At 37.3% G+C, this 24,838-nt stretch overlaps 2 protein-coding genes across 2 annotated transcripts; both read right to left on the bottom strand.

Annotated features, from left to right (window-relative positions):
- Positions 1 to 2,775: 2,775 nt before the first annotated feature.
- Positions 2,776 to 5,540, bottom strand: LOC122306989 (glucan endo-1,3-beta-glucosidase 8-like). The gene is made up of 2 exons (XM_043119578.1): positions 4,944 to 5,540; positions 2,776 to 4,101 (listed from the first exon to the last, which is right to left on the bottom strand). The coding sequence occupies exons 1-2, from the start codon at positions 5,267 to 5,269 to the stop codon at positions 2,952 to 2,954; spliced, it is 1,476 nt and encodes a 491-aa protein (XP_042975512.1). The 5' UTR covers positions 5,270 to 5,540; the 3' UTR covers positions 2,776 to 2,951.
- Positions 5,541 to 17,993: 12,453 nt separating this feature from the next.
- LOC122306494 lies at positions 17,994 to 18,845 on the bottom strand. The gene has a single exon (XM_043118925.1). It carries the CDS (start codon positions 18,843 to 18,845, stop codon positions 17,994 to 17,996), a length of 852 nt encoding a protein of 283 aa, XP_042974859.1.
- Positions 18,846 to 24,838: the final 5,993 nt, after the last annotated feature.

Raw genomic sequence — 24,838 nt, 5'->3', positions numbered from 1 at the left:
TTAGGAATTGACCAAATCGTTCCAATATGGCGGCGGTCGGGCTAGTATCGATGCACCTCACATATTCTATATTAAGCAAAGTGAGATCATTAAGGTGCATCACACCGAATTATTGTTATCCATAACAACATTCGTACTCCCCAGACCTCACGTTCGACATTCTGTGTGCTAGATCACATTTTCTCTGCCGCTGTCGCCCAACTCCGTCACCATCGCCATTTTATTTGTCGTCCTCAGAAGTAAACAAACGCATTTAATGTCCAAACAAAGATAGTCAACATAGTTCATTGCTTAAAATTTATGCAATTAAACAATCGTCTGTTTTTAAAGATGAGATGAGGTAAGATAAATTGAGATTATTAAAATAAAATATTATTAAAATATATTATTTTTATATTAAGATTTGAAAAAATTAATTATTTATTTTATATTTTAAAAAAATTTAAAAAATTTATAATAATTAAATAAGATGAGAAGAAATATTTTGTGAAAGTAAAATTTACAAAAAGACTGTTGTAGGTTCTTTGCAAACACAAAGAAGCATAAAGTAAAGAAATGCTAGGATTTTCAAATAAAGAATCTGTCTCTCTCTCCACGGATAGAAAAAGAGAAAAAAGGGCACCTTTTACTCATCAAAATATGTCTTCAAACAAGTATTTTCCCATAAATTAGATGCTTTGACAAGTCGCATTACAGCATCATATCAACCCACCAAATCTTATATGAAAATAATCTTTAATTAGCTCCTCGGAAGTACTTCCCTCATGAAGAGCAAGTTTTCCCTCACAAATGCAAAAAAAGCTCTTCCAGAACACTAACCAGAGGATACCCATCTTCCCCCTTTTAGTAATATATATATCAAAATAACCTGCCAAAGAAATTTCATATCCAGAAATTTCACCTGTCAGAGAAATTTGATATCCAGAAATTTTCGCCTCGGTGAGAGAAATTTGATACCCAAAGAAATTTTTGTAAGAGAATCAGCAGCAACAACGGAGAGAGGCGGCGTTGACGATGGGGAGAGGGGGTGAAGAGAGTGGGGAGATGAAAATTCGTACATGGGTTATGGAGGAGAGTGAGGGGATGAGGGATCCATCTGCATGCGTGCGATGGGGGCACATGTTAGGAATGCTGAGGAGATTGTGTAACTCAATTATTGGAGGGCTGCTTTCTGAGCATAAATCGATGGACCGTTTTGAAGATTAACTCTCGACCAAAACATGCATGGGCTCTTTGGTAAGTGCTGGAATTCAATAAAAAGTTTCTGAAGCTACATATGCCTCCAGACCAACCCGTGCAATAGAGAGGATAGTTTCATACCGAAAGAAAAATAGGCGCGCGACGGAGTGGGGAGCTAGGCAGAGGTAACGGTGTTGGCGCGGCAGGTCATGATACTGTGTGAGGTTGATGGGGGTCAACGGTGGAGGAGCCTCTGTCACGATCTTTGGCACTGCTGTAATGACTGTCAGCGAAGGCCGACTGGTTCACGTAGAGTGCACGTCGGTTTCTCGAACGTGACCGTGGGAGTAGAGAGGCTCACGGGCAGTGCAACTGTGGTGAGAGATGGAGGAGTATGGCTGAGTGGTGGTGCTCAACGGGACGGCACGATTGATGAAAAAGGCGTGGAGGAGCTGTTGGGCGTGAGTTGCTCTGTTCTTGGGTGTGAAAAGAAAGACTTTCCATGTGATTGCAGGTGGCTTGTTGGCCGTGTGTACGGAATTGAGTTGGCTGCTCGGGGCGGTGGATCAAGTGGCTAGGCGACAGTGTTGGTGGGTGGGTAAACGGTGGTTGAACGTGGAGGCTTGCGGGTTGTGTTGTTTCTCGTGGGGTGCGGTGGTGGCGTGAGGAGGTGCAATGTCTCATGGTTGTGCAACGCGGGTGGCTGAGACGTGGAGTGGTTCGGGGATAGCGAGCCCTTCACGGTGGTGCTGCTCGGGCTAGTGTGAGTGAGGGCTTGCGGACTAGTGATCACGGTGGCAGCTCTTGGCAGTGGAGGCTAACCACGGTGGGTCATCTCGATGCATTCGGTTGCTGGCAGCATGATTGGAAGTGGCGACGGCACAGCACGACAGGTGGAGAGAGAACAATGTTCAGCACTAATCTGGTGACAAGGTTCGACAGCAAGACCGATCTAGGAAGGCTCATGAACTGCAGCATACGAAATTGCAGAGATTGGCAGGAGAAGTAACAGAAACACAAGGGTGTGTTAAGCAAGAAAAGAGGAAAAAAATAATCTCTAGAGACTGAACAATCCGTTGATGCGTGGGGGGAGGACATGGGATTTGGGCAAGAGACAAATGGGAGAGAGGGAAAACTGACGGGGAGAGATTATCGGAGAAAGGGGAAACTGACTGAAGGAGAAGGAAATGTCCCAAAACGGCATGGTTTTGGTAGTTCCTGGGCTGGGCCTCCTCTGGGTCTTGGGCCGGGTTTGGGCTGGGTGTTTCACGTGGCCTCCACACAAGGCAGTAATTATGGAAGTCGAGCAACGTTATGGATGAAGTGACAATATAATTAACGTTTCAGTTTTGCTTGCTTCTGACATGTTTTCTTTCATGAATCTAAAGTCTTGGATTTGGATAACTTTCTCCATTCTGAAAAATATTTTTAGACAACAGAATGATTGGGCACTGTGTGAAAGTAAAAGACAGTATATGGGGAGAACTAAAGCTTCAATTCTATGTTGTATTAATCTCGTAGAAGTTCTATAAGATTATACAAATAAGGTAATTCAAATTATCCTACACGAATGCGCGCTAGACATGACGAGGTAAATGAAAATGAGAAACGCTAAGATTTTCCACCTGGAAACCAAAAGATCCTACACTTTATAACAAAATCTAGCAGAACAGAGCTACGTAAGCTGCACAAAAACAATGCCTATGCATCGATACCATACCTGAGAAGTTATGGCAGAAACAAAAACAGGGTGTATCTCCCAACAATGGCTACTAATGGACATGAAGGTCCCCTATACTCAGATATAGCAGAAAAACCACCAACATATATGCCCCAAGGATTTTTACTAATGTGTCTGAAACTCCCCCATGCCGCAGCAATGAAGAACCATAAGCAATCATCACGGGGAATGGGCAGTTCTCATCAGATGGATCCTCATCAGTCACCACAGCCAACCCATAAAAATCACAATCCCAACTCTGCTGATCATGAACTTGATAATACATGTTGAATGCATAAGAGGCATTCCCTTTGAGGCTCAGATGATTACAGGAAGATCCGTACCCCAAAACAGTGCAATCTGAAAGGCTACAAGCATAATCGATGTTATCTGCCAGATCCTCTAAATCCCTTGCATGTGGGTTCAGAACACACCACCTTTTGGGCAAGTATTTCACATCTTCCACTGGTAGTAGACCCTTATCCTGTTGCAAACCCGACAGATCCAATTCATATTTGGGTTTTCCATCATACTCAAATATCCCCCAGTGCCTTTCAAAGCTTCCAGGAGCAACGCTTTTAGCATTCTCATCGATGAGGCTGAACAGATATATGTCAATTACACCTTTCCTCAGAGGGGTTCCGTTTCCACTTGTAGCATGTCGGAGCAATCCCTGGTTGAATCTCTTTGCATTCTGGATATTTGCATTCTCTTCGCCATCAGTTGGCCACCCTACTTCACCAACTATGATTTGCATATCTGGGTAACCAGCTCTAGACAAAGCCGAAAATAGTGTGTCCAGATTTGCATCAAACACATTGGTGTAAAGTAAATCACCATCTCTAACAGGCTTGTTTGCTCCATCAAAGAACGCATAGTCCACAGGGAAATAATCGTCCCCATAATAGAGACTGAGAAATGGATAGCTGTTGACAGTGAAAGGTGCATTATTTACATATAGGAATTGGATTATTTCAATGGTGGGGTCTCGGAGTTCAGGCCGGAAGTCGCCGGCAGATGGCACGGGGTTTGAGCTCGGGGAGAAGTAGATGTCTGCGTTGAAGGGGACTGTGACTTTGATCTTGGAACCGAGTCCAACATGATTGAGTGCTCGCTGGATATTTTTGAGGGCTGGGAGCGTGCATTGGAGATAGGTGCCATTGTAAGCTGTAAGGAAGGGTTCATTCCCTACAGCAACATACCTGCAAAATCAATTGTCACTGTAATTTCACAAGCACACACATGGGCCAGCCAACATCTAAATGCATGGCTTTTGACACGAAATGAAAACCATCATTAACGAGTAATTGAAAATATTAAGCCAGATTAATAATTAAACTTCAGGCCTTTATAAGCTGTGTTAGATACCAAAAGAAAATACAAGTTAATCAGATCTAGTTTGCAGAAACCTAAACCCAAGACAAATGCCAAAAAAGCTGGCAGATCCAGGTTATTGTTGCCCTCCAAAGAAGTGTGTGCTGGGGTCAGATGGTCAGCTGGATAATTTGAGCAGTAATAAAAATTTAGTGTTGGACCACTTAAATTTACAATAAAGCCGAAGCATTTAGGCTCAAAGTACGTACGTAAAAGATGCTACTAGAGACTGTATATTTCTCAGAAGTATAACGAAATAGACTTAATTTGCTAGTCCCACGGAAAATAACAGATGCTAGAAAAGGGAATATCGAAATAGAGCACAGAAATGAGACTGCTGGGGACACCAAATTCGAAAAAACCACACCTCAACAGTACTTAAAACGGTTACAGAATCAGAAACCCATTAGGGCAAGGTAGAGAAAAGTGAGAGTACTATTATTCGATATAGCAATCAATGACTAGAAGAAGCCAATACCGAAATCATGGAGGATGTATGGCACCCAGAAACAAAAATCTCAGCCCATACACGGACACGGACGGTTACAATAGGAGTGCAAACAGAACCTAAGGGGTGTAAAAATATAGAAAACCCACTGCTATAACGAAAGGAAGGGAAAGAAATTCTAAATGGGTTTGTCTAAGATCAAGAAAGTGTGTGTGACTCAACTTGATATTAACACCCCCATTGTAGGCATAACTAGTAACATTGGCATCCACCCAGGAATCCGCAGCACCAGGATCCTCACTCATCTTCTGCAACATTTTATTGGGTATTGCCAGCATCACTTCAATATCAGTCCCCATCAGAGCCCTCAGAATCGTCTCATCGGCGTCAAACAGCTTCAACTTATCGAACCCATTATCCATCAGCATTTTTACAACCTTTTCCGCTGGGAGTTGGTTCGTTGCCTGGGTTCCCCAGTTCACTCCAATACCCAAACCATAATACACCATGGTCATGAAAACAAGAAAAAGCAGAGTTTGAACTGTCATTTTTGTTTTGTTTTGCTTTTTATTGTTTTCTTTTCTTGGATGTACTTTTAATGGGGCTCTCTCTGAATCAGTGAAACGAAATCTTTCTTGAACCAAGAAACAATCAATGTTTCAAAGAGCAGAAATGATTAGGACTAGGGAATTGAAAGGAAACCAGAAAGATGGGGGAAGGGAAAATTTTGGGTTCTTTATTAAAAGAATTTATAGCGTGGGCAAGTGAGAATTTTCCCTCACTAGAAAGTTCCAACTTCCAAGTGTGGGCTTTTGGGAAAAACCTTCACGGGGAAGGTGAAAAGAAGAAAAAGAAGAAGGAAGAAATGTACGTACCTTAATACAGTTTTTCAGTTATGATGGCGGCCCCATCCTAACGTGCTTCTCATAACTTGTTAGCCAATTGAAATAATATACTATTTAATGCCATTTTGAAAATTGAGGAATTTTTAGGCCTCATTTAGTTATTTAATATTAGTTTTATCTTGAGATTTGAAAAAGTGTTAGAATTGTTTATTATATTTTATATGAAAATTTAGAAAAAATTATAATAATTATATTATATGAGATGAGATGTGAAAGTTTGGTTTGGTAACCAGCCCCGTTTAGTTGTTGGAGTGCAATGAGATCAATTCAATTCAATCTAATTTTAACTTAAGTTTAATATCCAAACATGTAACTCTCAAATTACTAAACTCGTCTTAATTCAAAACCTTCTTACTGTGAGACTCACAATTTTTTTCAACTAAACACCTCTTTACATGCGGGACTCGCAAATTAGGTGAGCCCTACAAAAATTACTCCATCATCTTAACTCAGTACTATTTATAAAGAAACTTAACTCATTTTAGTTTAGCTCAACATCCAAACGTAGCCTTACTCTCTTGCCTCAAGCCACCTTTTGACTTGAGGAGATATTTGTCATTGTACTTTCAAATTATCTTCTCTTTTGCTATTTGTCGTAAATTATAATCCAACAGTTAAGCATGTTCCACGTCACCTATTTTTCATCCATCTAACAATTACTTTTTACCATAGCATATATAATCAGTCTCAAATTAGAGAAAATTTTCATAAGTAGTTTTGTGATAATATTGCAAAATGAGTGATGAATCATGGGATGTAGTCATGTGATTTAGGGGAGATCTTGCATTTGAGGAGCATCAAGCGGCATAGGAGCCCAATTATGATTCCTTTAGACAAGATTTGGCCACAAATCTAAAAAGCAAATTATGGAAACTTTAGGATAAACTTTGCCTTCTTTTTTGGTAGTAACTTTCCCTCTTTTAATTTGCATAATGTATGACCAAACAAAGCGACTATATTCCAACCAAGGTTTTTAGCGTTGGGTGGAACCAAAAAGTTGGATTTTAGAGGAATTTAATAAATGAAAGGGGACATGTCTATCCATTCCTTTTCTTCCCATTGGACATCCAAATTAGGAAAACTCTCTGACCACTCTTATCCTCCGTATTGGACATCCAAATAAGAGAAACGCTGCTCTCTTCTGTCAAACAGGTAGTAAAACTCTCCTGTCAAGGATTTTTGTTTTTTTTTTTTTAAATGTTTCAGGTTTCATCTGTAATTCATTTCCTGTTTTCTTCACCAAAATTGGGAATTACCTTGCTCATAGGTTAGAAATCTATATCTATGAATTAAAGGTAACTTGATTAACTCCATAGATCAGTTGACATAACTAATAATTAATGTCTTTTAAGGTGGGAAAACTATAATTTAATCATAAAACAAAGTTACAAAAGAGTACTGTTGTTAAGCACTTAAACTAATTAGAGCAAAGTAGGAACACAGGACTTCCTGTGCATAAAGATGCAGAAATCCCATTGACAGCTTTTTGAAGAGGATTGAATAGAAATGCCAACTTTACACCCTTTGTCTACGTGTTTGTTCTTGTATAATCTTCCTTTAATTTCTTTCTTTGCGTTGCCCCTTTTGTGAAAGCTCATCTCTTCACTCTTTATCGTCACGACAGGATAAGCATACAGAGATGTTAGTGCAATCCAGTGAAAAAAGCCAACTCGATATCCCAAAAGGAAATGCTAATATTGTTATTCACAGCTCTTATTTCTTGCTTCACAAGCTTCTATACATTGTAATCGATAGATGAGACAAGAAGTCAAGAACTTAGGACCTGGTGAATTCAATATTAGAAGTAATATTTGAGAGTTGGGACCTCAAACATAAAGTTCTCCCCATCGTTTGGAGAAAGAATGACGGTGTAACCACTCATTTTGCACAAATTTTAATCGACTCCTAGCAATGGGGAACTATCTTTTGTAGCAGCCATGACTTTAGGAATTTTTATTTGGGGTAAATATGACGACTTCAACATTGCAAAGACCTAAAAGACAAAAACTGATGACTATCAAAAGTTGAAAGATCAGAAAAAGATGGATTCTTTGAGATCCAGCATGGTGTTAGCTAGTTACCATTGGGGGTGCATTTATCTAGTTGCATTTGAGGATTACCATAAAACCGAAAGGCCAGGCTTGAAAATTGAAGCCTCATCAAATCATATTGATGTTTTTATATAGTTTGTATGGGCTCGTAGATGTCATTATTCCTTTAATGCGCACACGCGTAAAGAAATTGAGGATAACTGTATGGGCCCATAGATGTCATTTCCTTAATGCACGCATGCACGTAAAGAAATCGGGGGGTAAAGGGCCCGTAGATGTCATTCCCTTGATGTTCACACGCATAAGAGAATGCATAGATAACTGTACGGTACTCGATGAGTTGGCTATCACCCATGCATGAAGTTAACTGTTCTAGAATAGTTGATATTATAAACAAATTAATGCATCTCCATGACAATCAACTACTCTATTATCCCAACTATCTTGGGTGAGACAATTAATTAATGTTGCCTTTATTGCTGTTTAAATGCTTTCATATTTTTCTTTTTTCTTCCTAATCGAGCATACTTAATATTATATAGAAATATTCCAACAATATAGAAGGGGTTCTTGCCACTGTCAATATACATAATACATTTGGGGAGATTATCTAAAGGTATGCAACCAAATGTTAAGTTGATTGCTGCTCACTACGCCACTGATTGCACATATCGATCTTAAGAACGAGAAAAAATTTTAATGCTCCAAGATTTCCAAGTGCATAATATTTGATGGATATCATCAATAATTGGAGTTATATGTCATATTGGTGATGAAGTTTCCCCTTTGATGGCAGAGATAACCAACTGAGTGTCACCTTTTACAATGACACTACAAGAAAAATGGTCTTTTATAGCGCTCAAAATAGTTGGGAAAAATCCCATAAATCGTTAGAAATACTTATTCCCAACGATTTATACTGCGCCGGACGATAGTCGCAATTGTATACTCACTTATAAAATTTTTCAGCGATATACAAATTTAGCTGTATATAAACTACTATTTCCAGCGATTTTAGGCGCTGCATTAATTATCAAAACATTCGCTATAATTATCCTTCCATCCTACCCCAAAAATCGCTGATTAAAAAAATTTACAGCATAAGGAAATTGCCGTAAATAAGATATAAATCGCTGGAAATAATTATAAACTATTTGCAGCGAACTAAAATTACGTTGTGTTTAGGTATTATTATTTACAACGTTGTGTATTATGTTGCAAAATAATTTTATTCCCAGCGATTTATAGCGCTGCAAAGAGCTCTGCAGTGATTGACCCTAGAGAAATAGCAGTGGTGTATATTGCGCTGGAAATAAAATTTCTAATGGTACACATTGAAGCCAGCGGTGTGTGTTGCGCTGCAAGTAATGGTACACGTTGAATGTTGGGATTAAAAGCAGCATTGATGTAGCGCTGGAAATAATCTGGCTAGCTTCATGCATTATTTCCAGCGCATAGGGTGGCGCTGCAAATAATCTGGGCTGGCTGCTGCACCATACGTTTGCTTCAATCAATTTTTTGGGTACCTAATTGAATAGGCTGCTCCACTTACTCACAATTTTCTCAAATACTACAATACAACATAACCAAATATAACCAAAAACATACATTCATCCAAATATAACTTGGCATTTAACAACCATACTAATCATACTCACCCAATACAACATTGTACTGAACATTTAACCAAACAGATACCCCAGCATGGTGCATTAATGGAAGGTAGTGAACTATAAAGAGGAGCAATTAATATGATTTGTCACAATTTACATATGGATAGTATCTTTCTCACACTCTCAATAAACACACAATTGTCATCAGGTTCAGATGCTTTGGAAGCTTAGATCATTATTTGTACAACTGGTTGCTGGAACATCCACAACTTTGCTACAGTGAAAACTGTACAAATCATAAGTATACCCCTACCACTCTTCTGCATCGTGCAAACCCCAAAACAAAGCTGTTTGTTACATAAAAATTCAAGGCCTCAGTACATGAAACATTGTAATATAGAAAAAGCACATTATATCCATATTACAATTTTGGTACACAGCCTCTGCATATTTACTGTCAGCATTTGGAAATAAATGACTCATTGTATACTTCAGTATTACACCAAAAGTCTTGTGGGAAGATCACTTCTGTCTACTTACTTGCCTATAATTTGAACATATATAAACATTACACCAGACTATTAAATGCAACCATAATATTTTGATCAACCTCATGTTAGACATTTCACCAAACTGATATTAGAGAAATTGTATATTCAAACAAAAGAGAGTAAAAAATAGCAGCAGGAATTTGTTCTAATTAGGAATTTCTAACAGCAATGAACCAAAAATTTGTTAGGAGCATGTTTTGGTTGTGGTTAAAGCTTGAAGAAGTTTGATCGATCCAACCAATTACAAAACCACAATATCTAAGTCTGCTATATGAAGAAAGTTTATTCATTAAACTGCACCTAGAAGCAGAGTATAAATAAGTCCTAACCTTAAGTGATCAATATTTTCAATAGGGTACTCAAGGCATGCATTTATAAATATATATATATATATATATATCATGTTAACAAATTAGGGACTTTCAATACACACGTGTGATATTACAGATCAATATTTTTAAGCTATATATCTTAAATTTCTTTGTTTGTTTTTTGACTTTTCTTAATATGATGTATTTAGAATTAAAGGAAAGAGGAATAAGTGAAGGAAGAGGGGTGGAAATTCTCTCTAATAATTACTTGTGACTTTCAATAGGGTACTCAAGGCCTGAAGAAATTGGAGGGTCAGATGTGGATGGCGGACCACAGTGCACAATTATGGTCACTAAATCAACTTTCCTTCACTACAAGAAAAAGGGTCTTTTACAGCCTCAATTTTGATTCTAAAAAAACCCCAAATATTGCTGAATAACTTATTCTCAGCGAATTCTACTGCATCGGACGTTAGTCGTAGTAGAATTCTAACGTATAAATTAATTCAGCGAGTTCTACTTACTGATTTATAAGTTATATATATATAACTTATTACACCAAACTATTAAATGCTAGCATAACCAAGTGATGAAGCTCATGTAATATACAATAGAGATAATCTCAATATCCACCTCATAATTCACATACCGCAAATTGTATAAGCAAAGAAATTGAAGATAAGACCTTGTAGACATGTTTGGAGGTGCTTACTATGAAATGTATTTGTTTGTATAAGCAAACAAATATCAAGATAAGGCCTTTACTGTATGAAATGATTGGGCATGAATGGAATGTTCTAGGCCGGTAGTGCATATAAACTGGGTTTTTATCTGGTTCTCCTGTCCTGTGTGCATGTTTTCAATTCTCAGACAAAACATTCATATGTTTGTATAAAAGGAAAATGCTACTGATAATTAAAACTTGTCATTAATGGTATTTATTTATTTTAAAATTCTTTGCATTAGGTGCATTAGGTATCTTCCATCCAATGAGTGTAGTTCTCATTATGATTCCCTTGGACTTTCCCAAATAACTGGATTAGTTATCTTCTTCTTACGTATAATTTCTGCCTCCACACAGTTACTACTGCCTATTAGTAGTGCTATGATTGAATGGGGGATACATAGCTTAAGAAATACACTAACATATTAAAAATAATACTTTGCTGTAAATGGTATTTACTAGCGTAATCACTCGAGTTACTAGACAACTGCACCCCAAACCCAATAACCCGCTTCTGAAACATCTGAACCTTGCTCCAATGCCCTATACATAAATAGCGTAAAAAGTATTACCTAAATTGAACCCAAACTTTTACCAAAAATCTGAAACCCGCATTAAGTTTAACCACAAATTTGGACAGTTTGCATACCTAAATATTGTGAGAAAGAGACACAGTCTAAGATGTACAGCTTCAGTAAATTGTCAGTACTAAATGCTATAATATACCTTTATGTCTCAAATAGGTGTTGTTTCACCAGTTCTATATCATGTTATAGACAATAATCACCCATACCCTTTCCTAACTATAATAATCACCCTAAATGCTAAGGTCTTCCTATTAAATTAATATTTTCTCAAGTTCACGTCTTGGATGTAGATCCTCCGAAATCAAACTTAATACGGGGAATGAAGACATCACTTGTTCGTTTAGCCTCCTGTGAATTTCTGCATGATGACACATACACTAGTTTCTACATCATCACACAATCCAACTCTTATCGAACATACGAGCATGCCAAGGAAAGATGGAGTGCAGTTGCAAAAAGTGACCTGTTCCATTCGTACCACGTACACACATCGTATTACGTATCCTAAACACAAAGTTGTCAAGTTCGTAAGTCTACCCCAATGTTTTAATGAATACAATAAGTAGTAAGGTTCGTAAGCATGCCACTACAATATGCTATAAGTATAATGAATGTGGAAAGGGTATGTTTACCTGTATGATATCATCAGTTAGCATAATCTTCCCCTCATGTAGGTAGCCTGAACTACATATATATTTTGCTATATATCATAGGGCCCAAAAAACTCAAACTTTACCCAATCACCATCTTTCTCCCACAAAACATATACATATAGTCTTCCATTGGATATATATATATATATTGTCAATCCACCATTGGAACAACAAAAAAATGCATCCAAAATGCCACAAAAAACTTTCCCATTTTTTTAATCACAAATACCCCCCTCATTGAGTCTCTCGAAGAGACTCACTGGCCGACGGGTTAGCAGCGAAGAAAGCCCTCAATAGGCGGTCGGTTTCCGCTTGTCTCTCTAACAAGAGTTGCATGTTCGCCTTCATTGCCTCCATCTCACTCCTGGAAGATTCATCGTCTTTCTTATGTTTCTCAATCAAAGCTAAGTACTCTTTCTCTCGTGCCAATGAACGTTGTCTCATAGACTCTAGGATTACCATCTCTCCCAATCCTCTTGAATAACCTGGTCTATGACCAAGCACTTCTCTGAACACACTCGTTGCCGTTTCATCAGTTCGCTGCTCTAGTTCTAGATTATCCAGCTTTCCAACCATATCCTTCTGAAATACGACACAATAATGAGATTAAATATTATGAGGTAAAAAGTTATAGTTAATTTATTTATTCATATAAATAAATTCAGCATGCATTGCAATTAAAAAATTTTGGAAGATTAGAGAATTTACTCACATATTTGTCTTCAGTGGCAGGTGATAAAAATTGTGACATCTTCTTGGACCGGTGGGTTTCCTTGAAAAAGTCTACCAAATTCCCCGATTCAGCCCTCTACATGTGTGTGGAATGTGTATATATAACACACAGTCAGGAAATCTGGCACAACATATTTCAACACCGGGATTGGTAGCTTAATCCCGGTATTTATTAAAGTAACGAATAAATACCGTACCATAAGTGTACTAAATGCTATAACGCTAAATGAAAAAGAAAGTGGGAAATTTGATAATGTCAACTTAAACAGCCTAAATCTTATCATTCCCTTCAAGAATCCGTACAAAAGACTTGCGACCTGCTGTGTGGTTAATAATCAGCCTCTTCCTATTCTCCCGATTTTTAGTAGAAATTTTCTACCATTAAAAACCCATTAAATGTAAGCATTACAATATAACAAATACAAACATAATAAAAATTAGGTTTGGAATTACCAACTGAATTTAATGGGTTATTGACCACCGTTGACACATACCTTGAACGCCTCGCTACCCCATCTACCACATAGCTTCACCCAAACAAGGGGGTTGACTAGAACAGTACCATTAGCCAATGCTTCGTCGTGGCTGGCATATGATAAATATATTCTATGCAGTTCATGGTGGAATGCATTAAATCGCTTCCGAAGTTGTTTCGTTACTGTCAATCGATGGTTCTCCAATTCCCAATCAAGTTCAAAATCACCCTACATATGTAATCAAAAGTATAGACCAAATCATCAATTAAACTACAACCACGGAACACCCACCAAAATGATACAGAATGGGTTGTCTTACCCGAACACAATCGATTAACTCATCCTTATGTGCTTGGGGAACATCACTCCATCTTGGATAACTCATATCACAATGATGTTTGACTATCCATGTTAATCGTGTTGTAAACATGTTGGCGTTTGAACAGCATGGTGTTGTTTCTCCATTGTTTATCTTCAACAGCACCTTTCCATGTGTCCACAATTTCTCAAATTCAGTGCACTTGGCTAGCCCACGTCCACGTCTCCTCTGTGCCTGGTTCACTACAGGCTCCGTGGGGATGTCCTCACTGGTATAGACATAATAAAAAATAATATATGGTTAGGAGGCTAATGTATTATTATTAACTTTATTGTAACACCATGTAACTAGTAAGCTTGGTATATTTTTTATGTCACACATATATGAACCATACCGATTTGGCAACTAGTAGGCTCTGCCTTTATATTGGGTGAGGTCATTAAGTTAGGCTCCGTGGGGATGTCCACACCTATATGACATAATAACAAAGTTGTCAATCTAGTTACTTATAAATTAACCAAGTATTCCTATTGTAACCACCATGATATGTATATTCAATATGTGAAAAAAAGATGCTTGAATGTGAACTATACTAGTTTGAACTCTAGCATGCTTTGCCTCTATATTGGGTGACATCACTCTGTTAGGCTCGGATGGGGCATTCACACTTGTATGACATCATAACAGTAATGTCTAGTGAGCATATGATGGAATTTACAAATATACCTCAAGACCAAAATATGTTTATTTTGAGCTGGCCTTATAAAATAGACACTATTTATGAAAATACCGATTTGAACTCTATCAGGCTCCGGCCATATAATGGGTGAGGTGACGCTGTCAGGCTCAGCCACCAGTGTTGTGGCCGCACACGGTGGCTCCCATGGATGGCTTGGGGGGTCATCTACCTGTCCTCATTCACGTCTCCTGGTGAATGGTATGAACTAATCCGAGCACCACGAGGCCGCCGGGCTCGGCATGAATAAGGCACCAATCTTCTACCACGGAATGCTCGGCCTCTGGGCCGACCGCAGCCACTAGCTCCCACTACCTCGCATGCATTTAATTAACATCTCATTTGTGTTAGGATCATATCTAGAGCATATTTTAATTGCCAAAGCATGTCAGAATATGTACCTCGCCCGTTCATGCTCCTCGTTAACGCCTAATGTTGAGATGGGATTGCGATATTTTTTTATAGAACACTATCCCCAGTTTTCACTCCTTTGTCCGACCTGAGATGGAATAATAGAAAAAAATTATCAATCTAGTCAAGTGTAGTGAACAAATATAACTTGTTTCACTCTAATAAGATAACCTCATTAAACTAATAAGACTTTTCGAGTATCAAAAATTCAGTACCCTAATATTAAATTTATTCTTGTTGCTCAGGTTTAAATAAATCAAGTCAAATGCAAGTTCATGCTTATAACAAATTGGCGGCCGATGGAACAACCTTGAGAATTCAAAATATTAGCATATAGATATGGTAAAACATTGAGAATTCACCTAATATCATGAAGTTGGCAGTTGGTTATTCTGAGTCAGACTCTTCCTCAGTGGATGGGTCCTCCTCATCTGAATCTTCCCAATCACCATAAGCATCTCCAGAACTAGATGGAACCATGCCATTATCAATAAAATCTGGTGAATTTCTGTGTGGACCACCCGGCTCCATGTGGTCTCGTGCATCAATATGTGTAGGTTCTATATCAATCCTACTAAGTGGAGTTGACACTAGACATACATCACAATGCAAAAGTGGATAGTCATATGGGGACTCATTCTCTAGATAGGTATCATCGTCACTTGATTCGCCATCATTATTATTTAAAACCCTCTGCACTGGAGGAATGTCATACACATTCCTATTATTGTACTTCTGCACAACATACCAGTTCCCTTTCGCCCTTATATCCCTAATGTAAAAACACTGGGAAGCCTGGCATGCCAACACATATGGTTCATCCTTATACCATGTCCTATTCATATTGACACTAGTTAAATGATCGTCTACTCGTACCCCCGTTTCTTATCACCAACATCAAACCAATCACAACTGAACAAGTACACTCTACGACCTCCCATGAAATGTAACTCCACAACATCATTGATAATACCATAAAAGTCTACATTATCATTAGCTTGGCCACCAGTTACCAATACCCCAGAATTTTGTGAATGCCGGTGAATTTCATGAGATTTTGTATGGAACCATTTACCATTTATAATGCAGGCAGCATATGATGCAACCCAACGGTTAGGACAGCAAGCTAACATATACAAATCTTGAGACACCTCAAGTAGATTGTTGTTACGTTGGTCCAAAACCTACATGAATATCGGTATGGTTATTATGAACTTATAGTGTCAGTGATATTGTCATATCAGGGTCGAGTATAATTACACAAAGTAGATAACTAGCAAGCTAACTTACACGTTGCTTGAACCAAATTGGAAACTCAGTTTGGTGCATGCGATCTATAGAATTTGGGTTTGACACCCTGCATTTGTCGTAGTGTTCCCTGCATTTGGTGAGGAAGAAAATGATGGCGAATAAGAAATTGTCAGTGACGTAAATTTATAAAGCGAATGGTAGTAGGTTGTTTTGAGAAAGCACGAAGGAAGTAATGATTGCTTACTCTAAATACGGTCCAATCTCAATACAGTTGTTTAGTACGTACCAAATGGCTGCTATATGGAGTTCAACTTCTAATTGCACATTATTAGCCATACCCAAAGGACGAAGTTTCTGGTTGAAAATTTTGAACCCATCTATAGTCTTCTCTTCAACACTATCAATGTTGCGATCTACTCGATTAAACTTCGTCTCAACATCCTGGAGATACATGGAGCAAAATGTCAAACACTCGATGTGAACCCAAGCTTCCGCTATTGAACCTTCTGGACGTGCTTTATTCTTAACATACTGCTTGAATTTACCCAGATACCTCTCAAACAGGTACATCCACCGATATTGAACTGGACCTCCAAGAATAGCCTCACGGGGTAAGTGTACAGCTAAGTAGACCATAACATCGAAAAAAGATGGAGGAAATATCATCTCTAGTTTGCATGGAATGGTGACGATATCAACTTGAAGCTTAGATAGGCGATGCACATCTAATGGTCGGGCGCACAACTCTTTGAAGAAACTACTAAGTTCAGTCAAAGCCAATGCAATATCCATCTTTAAGAACCCCCCCTCCCCACAGCAATAGGTAGTAGTGTTTACAAAAAAACATGATGGTCATGGCTTTTCAGCCCAAAGATTTTGGAATCACGTATAGATACACAATGCGTGATATTGGCAGCGAACCCATCTGAAAATTTAACCTCAGCAAGCCACTCACAGAATTTATTCCTTTCATCTCCATGTAATGTGTATGATGCATGTGGCATTGTAACACGTTCACCTTCACGTTTCAAATGTAATTCCTTTCTGAAGCCCAAGATCTCTAAGTCACGCCGGGAATTAGTGTTATCTTTTGTCTTGCCGGGAATGTTCATAAAAGTGCCCAATATGTTCTCAGAAATATTCTTCTCAACATGCATAACATCTAGATTATGTCTAAGCCGCAAAGTTGACCAATAAGGTAGTTTGAAAAAGATGCTTTTCTTTGTCCAGTTCAATTCTTCCGCAGTGCGTTTTCTCTTCATACGAGATTTTCCAAAGTGAATATCTCCAAGCATTTGTAATTGAGTTAAATGATCCACTCCTTCAACCATAGTTGGTGGCATGCGAAGATCTTCTTTACCGTTGAACAAGGCTTTTCTCATTCGCCACATGTGATCTGTCGGTAAGAGACGTCGATGTCCCATATAACAATGTTTTCTGTCATATTTCAACCAGTTGGAATCTGTACTTGCATTGCAAGACGGACATGCCAGTTTCCCTTTTGTTGACCACCCAGATAGATTTCCATATGCGAGAAAGTCGTTGATTGTCCACAATAAGGTAGCATGTAACATGAACATTTCCTTAGTAGATGCATCAAATGTAGGTACCCCATGTTCCCAAAGTTCAAGTAACTCATCAATTAATAGTCGCAAATAAACATCAATATCATTCCCTGGTGATTTTGGGCCAGGGATAATGAGGGATGTCATGAAGAACATGTCTTTCATGCATAACCACAGTGGTAAGTTATATGGGACAAGAATCACTAGCCAAATGCTATAAGGTTTAGCCAGATTGTTGAAGGGATTAAATCTGTCGCTTGCCAAACCGAGCCTAACATTGCGAGCATCCCTAACAAATCTGGGGTTAGCTTGATCAAATGTCTTCCAGGCTTCAGAGTCAGCAGGATGTCTCATACTAGTCTCATCGGTGACCCGCTGCTCCTTATGTCATCTCATATCACCTGCTATCTTGCTTGACACAAACAGACGCTGCAATCTTGGCTTCAAAGGAAAATGCCGAAGCACTTTTTGAGGGATCACTCGTGAGCCATGTGTATTTGGCATCCATCGTGAAGCCTTACAGATAGGGCACTCATTAAGATTAGCATTTTCCTTCCAGAATAAGATACAGTCGTTAGGGCATGCATGAATTTTGTGGTACGTGAAACCTAAACCGCGCTCCAATGTCCTTGCCTCCTCATATGATTGTGGCAATTCAGCATTAGGAAAGGCTGACCGCAAAAGGCTTAGAAGCATATCAAAAGACTTGATTGACCACCCACCAAGTGTTTTAATATGTAACAACTTCACTACGAAAGAGAGCTTTGAGAATTTTGTGCAACCGTAAAAAAGAGGACGTTGGGCATCCTCTAATAGTTGGTCGAAAGTAGTGGATAGGGAGGATTGTGGTATTGCTGAGTGAGTTGGTGACGTCGTGTTGTCTTCAGGGGCATCTCCGAATGTGGCTACCCGTATGTCACTAAACATACGGTCCATGTCATCAATGTACACGTCTCCACTTTCAACTCCAGGATCAACATCATCGTCAACGATGGGGAGTGTTTCCTCCTCCCCATGAAATATCCAATGAGTGTAAGTTGGATCTATCCCTTTTATGAACAAGTGCGACTCCACCTCAAATATAGGCAAGAAGAGGTTATTACAGCATATACGGCACGGACACCGAATGCGATCACTTCCCATGGAATGAGTTCGTGCCATTGTAAGGAAACTATTAACCCCTTCAGCATAAGTAGGTGATAGAAGTCTATCACCCAAACTCATCCAACTTTTGTCCATCTAATAAAAAGAAAACTGCATGAGTGGTTTTGATATTGAAGTTATAATAACCACAAGGTAGGGCGAAGAAGTAACTAGCATGTGGAGCACGATACAAATACACAGGGGGAAAATACCACAGAGTTCAATGGATATCGATCATTATTTGGTTTGCTGGTACTACCCATTTGGAGTTGTATATATTTGTTTGTTGGATAGCTGATGCTTATAGATATATTTCAAACTTGGTCTGTTTTTGATCAGTTAATTATAAATGGTAATTTCCCATGTCATACACATTCGGCATAGGGTCATGTTTGCATCTCCCCAAACTAATAAAGAATGCATCAGTTTATGTTTTGACAATTCATGGGCTGTGATTGCATGATGATGGTGCTGAATCATGATGATGTAATGTGTAGCAAGATATTTGAAATTTATGTATATTTTCCGAATGCATCTCAACCAGCAAAAGTGCCTAATTGGTGAACAAGTTCTGCAATTACCAACAAAAGTTTTGCTAGGCAACTCTATGATTGCCGGTTGTTGATGGGAAGGTCCCTCTGCCACTATGTTTTCTCATGGCTGTTGAATCTTGCTACGTATAATTATGTAAAAAGTAAGAATCCTTGTATTAAATGAAATTTGAATGATGTGTGTGTTTCAATAGAGTTACTACTAATTAATGCTGTACGAAGCAAATAAAAAAAGTGATATTCAGTTTCTGTAGGTATGAAACTGGAAGGCAAACAAATCTCCCTATCAGAATGAATATGTTGTGATTCAGACTAACATATAACAAGGTTTTCCCAGTTGTCAATTGTGGACCTATAGACCAATTTATCTATTGGACTCAGTACCCAAGAAAAAATGTGCAGAAAGAATCGCTTGGGTGTTTATCATCAATTTTTTTCCTCTCTATGAACTAGTACAGCATGTACAGAGAAGTCATTGCATGTTTGTTGTACAATGACTTTTTCATGGAGGCCAGGTTCTTTTCTATACAATATATCTAGGAATTATAAACTCTTTTTATGCAATGATTTCACGTTAAATCGAGTGTATCTCGCCATAAAATTATAGAATGCATCAGTTTTTATCTAATATGTACCTTGTTTGTCAATCGATGCAAAGTTAATGAACCTACAAGAATGGTATCTACTCGGGATCACGGTGGCCACTACAATATTGTAAAGAAGATCCCATCTTCCATGATTATGTCCTAAAAATGCATTGTTTATTCAGTAAATTTTCCTCATGTTCATATAAAAGGTGTATGGGTCGTTCTAGCAAGTCCATTAATTTCAAACATGATGGTTAAGGAAAATCCAATTTATGCTTGCTAACGTAGGTATGGCAGGTAACAAAAGTCTTCTATAAACATTCATGGTTAGAGCAATTTTTAAGGCACGATCAACTGATGCACATCTAACTAAATTGACATGATCCTAAGGAAAGTTGGTATAAAAATAGAGATAACTGGGGGAAATAGAATACGCCTTACATAATTCCTTGAATGTAACAAAAAAAAAACCTTAATGACTAGAGAAACTGAAACTTCAGGTGATGGTATCTGCAGCATATATGTAACAATCATTGTCCAGTTTCATACAATCACTATCATGAATCAGATTAGGAAAAAAATTATATAAAACACTGGAGGAATGATAAGGAAATTTGCTCCCTGGTGATTGGTGACTTAATTCGATTATATGCTTTTTCAAAAAAGACTAAACCAAAGTTTTGTCAGAGCCCTTGAAGAAGTTAGGGTGCTGAGTCACTGAAAATGAGTTACTTAGAATTTATTTTGTTCAGCCATTTAGTGTTATGAGATGTTAGGATCAAGTATCAAGTTACACAAAGTGTTGAACCACTTCTTAAGTCATGGTGGTAAACTCGGATGGATTAATGGGGAGCCACTAAGGTGTAAAAAAGTGCTTTCTTATTCAGTTTTGTGTCCAGTTCATTATCACACTTGTAAGAGATTCATGGAAGGGGAAAAACCGTGTATGAGTTTTCCTTTGCAAGTGCAATAAAACAAATATAGAAGCAGAGAGAAAAGGCAGGGGAAGATTAAGACTTTAAAAACATATTTGTAAGTTTTTAATTTCAATTGGGCAAAAAGATACAGAAAAAGTTAATAGATCTCTCATCTTCTATTGGACACCATTTCAATAGCATAATCTTCCCCTATTTTCAGAATTAAGAATATGTTTTGGGGGGGTCCTTGCTGGGCTCAGTTTTTTCCATAAAAATTAACCAACTGAATTTTGTGCTATTATCAAGACAAGTAACTCAATGTTGTTCTAATTAGCAGTGTCAAAGGAAAACTGGGTTTATTATAAATTTTCCAAAAATGCCGTAAATTCTGTCCCCGATTGCATGAGAATGTGCAAGGTGTGATTGGAAGATGTAGTTGAACAGGGATGTTGATAGCTAGATAGTCAATCTAGCTAACTAGAATGATATTGGTGAAGTTGATGATGGCTAGGTGGTAAATATAGATGATATAAATAGAATACAAAATGGTGAGATGGAATTAACCAAGAAGGAGAGGTTGACATGTAGCATCCTACATGTGCAAGCGGGTCTTACATACAACATACAGGATTGTATGCCCTGCCTCTATCATAGACACTGTCTAAGTAGCTCATTGCATCAATTCAAAGCAAAACAGAGAACACTAAAAAAGAGGAAATTCTGGAAAATACTACACATTCTTATGTAATCCACTCATCAATGAGACTTATTCCCATTATAATTATCTGCATTATTCATGTTGCATTATTAATTAGGTTGCCCAAGAGAAGAGTGACATTTCTATAGACCACATGAGATGAAATAGGGTCCTTCTCATTGTGGGAAATGAGTGCTGGGTCATTTGGCAAATAGACACACTTCTGCCCTTGGTTAAACATGGTTCTATATTGCTCCATTTCTGATGCCATGACCTGAAATCTTGAGAGCCTTCTAATCAAATTAGGGAGTTTTACATGTAATGCAATTAATTGTTGATCTTTCAATCCCATATTAGTTCAGTTTACTATTTTTCTGTTAGGCTCCATTACAGCATCTACAAGTGTCCGATAATTGTCTTCTTCAATTATTTCTCAATTTTTATCATAGAGTTTCTATAGTAGCTTCAAAACTGTTATGACCAATTAATTCAGAAATTCTTACGGTACTCATAGCTTCCAAAGCAATGAAAACTCTTGGATTGGAAGCCATGACCAACCAAGCAAGCTACTGAAGCAATGAAGTAATCCCCTTGCTATAAAACGCATTGTATACTCATTGGACTGAATTCACTTAAATGTTAGGCTAAACAAATCATTTTCGTTTTTACAAAAAAGCTCCAAAAGGCAAAAGCCCCCAAACTCGATCTAGCTACTTGTTTGGAGGGAAAGTGAGACCAAAGATGAGACTTCAAAGTTTTACCAAACAGATAGTGCTCAGCATACTAGAGTAAAATTTAAACTACATTCTATAAACAATAATCACCTCAAATAAACGGGAGGAATAATTTAAACTACATTATATAAACAATAATCACCTCAAATAAACGGGAGGAATCTATACTTATATGTGATTGGTTAAACCAAACTGTAACAAAGTATATACAATTTTGATTTCCCTTTCCCTCCATCCTATGTGAGAACTCTGGACCCTAGGAAAATATCGGTGAGGGAGGTTTCCCTAAATGCTACTATATAAGCATAGACATAAGCAAACACACTTCATGTTATTTACTAAGAAGTGAGAAGTTCTGCATATATAAACAGTAAATTAACCCAGATCAACTTTGTTTTGTAATTACCATTAAAGTCCTTGTAGATTGTCACTGTTCTTGATTTCTTACACCAAATGGATGCTATTCCATTTCTCAAATGCATAAAGAGAACAAACACAACAAAAAGGATGCTATTCCACCAATCACATTTATAATAACTCCAATGCACATTTGCTTTAATAAACATCTTATCCATATAACCCAAAGCTCGTCTGCCTACCTTCGCAATCTCAAGAGAAAGTGGTTTCAGCGTTGCAAATTGTACAACTGCTCTACACTTGGGACAGAGTTGAAAGTTTCTCTTGAGATCTCCTTAACCACTTTGAGAAGCACCCATTGCTGAAAATAACAACTAACAGCTTCAACAAGAATCTTTAGATAGAAAATAAAAAAAAAACCATAAGGATGGCAGCTAAGCAAAAAATGCCATAATAAGTAAAGTAAGTTACAGACCACAAGTTATGAAAAAGGAGAGCAACAGTAACAACATCATGCCATATATTTAAGCAAATCTCAGATTTTGCATGCTCAACATCAACAGAAATTTGGTAAAACCAAACCGAGAGATCTAAGTCATCAGCAGGCCAGCAAAGCAAGAAAAATAAATAAAAATAAAAAGAATAGAGTTATTGTGTGTTTTTTGTGGAGTGTGGATTATATGGTTTTAAAACAATTCTCATCTACTATATATTAATATTTTTTATAACTAAAAAATTATTAATATCAATAGACGTAACTAAGTACATTGAATGTATACAAGAGAAAAACCTAGCAGTGAAGCAGAAATAGAAACAAGATTAGCTATATATTAATATAATAATAATATAGAGAATTAAGCCACTTCATATGTTGATAATAAGTCAACAACACTTGATAAGAAAATATGCATATTAGGTTCAAATGACTAGTGTGACATATCACTAAACTTGAACTATAGAAGGTTAAAACTGTATGTATATATTTTTTATATTGCTTAAAAAGATAAAACTTTCCAACTTTATTCTAAAAGTTAAAAATATATGTACAATTTTTTATATTAATTAAAAGGATAATATGTCACCAACTTCGTACTAAAAGTTAAAAATATACGAACAATTTTTTATATTGACTAAAAATATACGTACAATTTTTTATATTGATTAAAAAGATAATACGTGTCCAAATAAAAATTAAAAGTCTATGTACATGTTTTATCGATTTAAAAAGATAATCATTTTCTAACTTCATCCTAAAAGTTAAAACTGTGCGAACTTTTTAAATTTTTTAATAGAGTTTGAGACGTATTATAATTTAATAATTTCTTAATTGAATGATAATATGGCTACATATGAGAATTAACAACCCTCAAGGGAAAATTTAAAGGTAAGAAATACACTAACCATAATTACTGTCGAAGCTGGGTTTTCCTTGCAGATTTCTAGGCTAGGTATTAACTTGAATATGTAGCCAAGATACCCTAGAGGTACGAGAAACCATAAAATAATTTGCTGATGTATCCGGGCACAGAACAAGTACGATATATTGAACCACAGCCTAAAAATTACAGTACAAAATATGTTTCCAACAAAGACAGATAATCCCTCCTGCAACAATACGCTCACAGTCCTATCCACTTTTCAGATGTATATAATAGGCTCATACCCTTCTTTAAACTAAATAATTTTTCATTCACATGCATTATAACACAACCAATATTTATAGGGCCCCAAGGAACAACACTTTAAATAAGTAATGAGTAGCAGAGAGTTAAATAACCTTTCTCATCGACAAGATCAACCGTTAAGAAATACAGAATACCAATTTGAATAGATACTGACCTTCTCTATCAGGGCCTGGAATAATTTCAGTTCCACAATTGATGACAATAGTGATTTGTCATGGACAACAGTCTCATTAACAAGTATCGTATGGGAATTATGTCACCTGAAAAAATTATAATATAAATGTCAGTCTTCTGTTGCCATTGTACTGAATACAAATGGAATTTGTGTGTTACACGTTAAAAGGCTCCAAGTCTAGTGCTTCAATTAAATGTCCTAGTTTTCAAAGTTCCGGATTCAAAGTCTCCATTAGGCACCTTGGCTCTTGTATGAGGAAGAAAATACAGCATGCTTGCAATGAGTGTAAGGGTACAAGTTAAATCTGAACTTGGAGAAGTAGTCAAGCCTGGTACATTGGATTATTACTATATTTTTCACGATCTATTCTTTATCTGACAATGTTG

The sequence above is a fragment of the Carya illinoinensis genome, chromosome 4 (assembly GCF_018687715.1).
Source record: "Carya illinoinensis cultivar Pawnee chromosome 4, C.illinoinensisPawnee_v1, whole genome shotgun sequence".
In the NCBI taxonomy this organism is placed as follows: Eukaryota; Viridiplantae; Streptophyta; class Magnoliopsida; order Fagales; family Juglandaceae; genus Carya; species Carya illinoinensis.
This window is presented reverse-complemented; position numbering and strand designations above follow the sequence as displayed.

Excerpts from the sequence above, each read along its gene's own strand:
- LOC122306494 (XM_043118925.1), bottom strand. The coding sequence starts at position 18,845 with ATGGACAAAAGTTGGATGAGTTTGGGTGATAGACTTCTATCACCTACT.
- LOC122306989 (XM_043119578.1), bottom strand. The coding sequence starts at position 5,269 with ATGACAGTTCAAACTCTGCTTTTTCTTGTTTTCATGACCATGGTGTAT. Across the intron at positions 4,102-4,943 it reads AATGGGGGTGTTAATATCAA|GTATGTTGCTGTAGGGAATG; the intron begins GTTGAGTCACAC and ends TTGATTTTGCAG.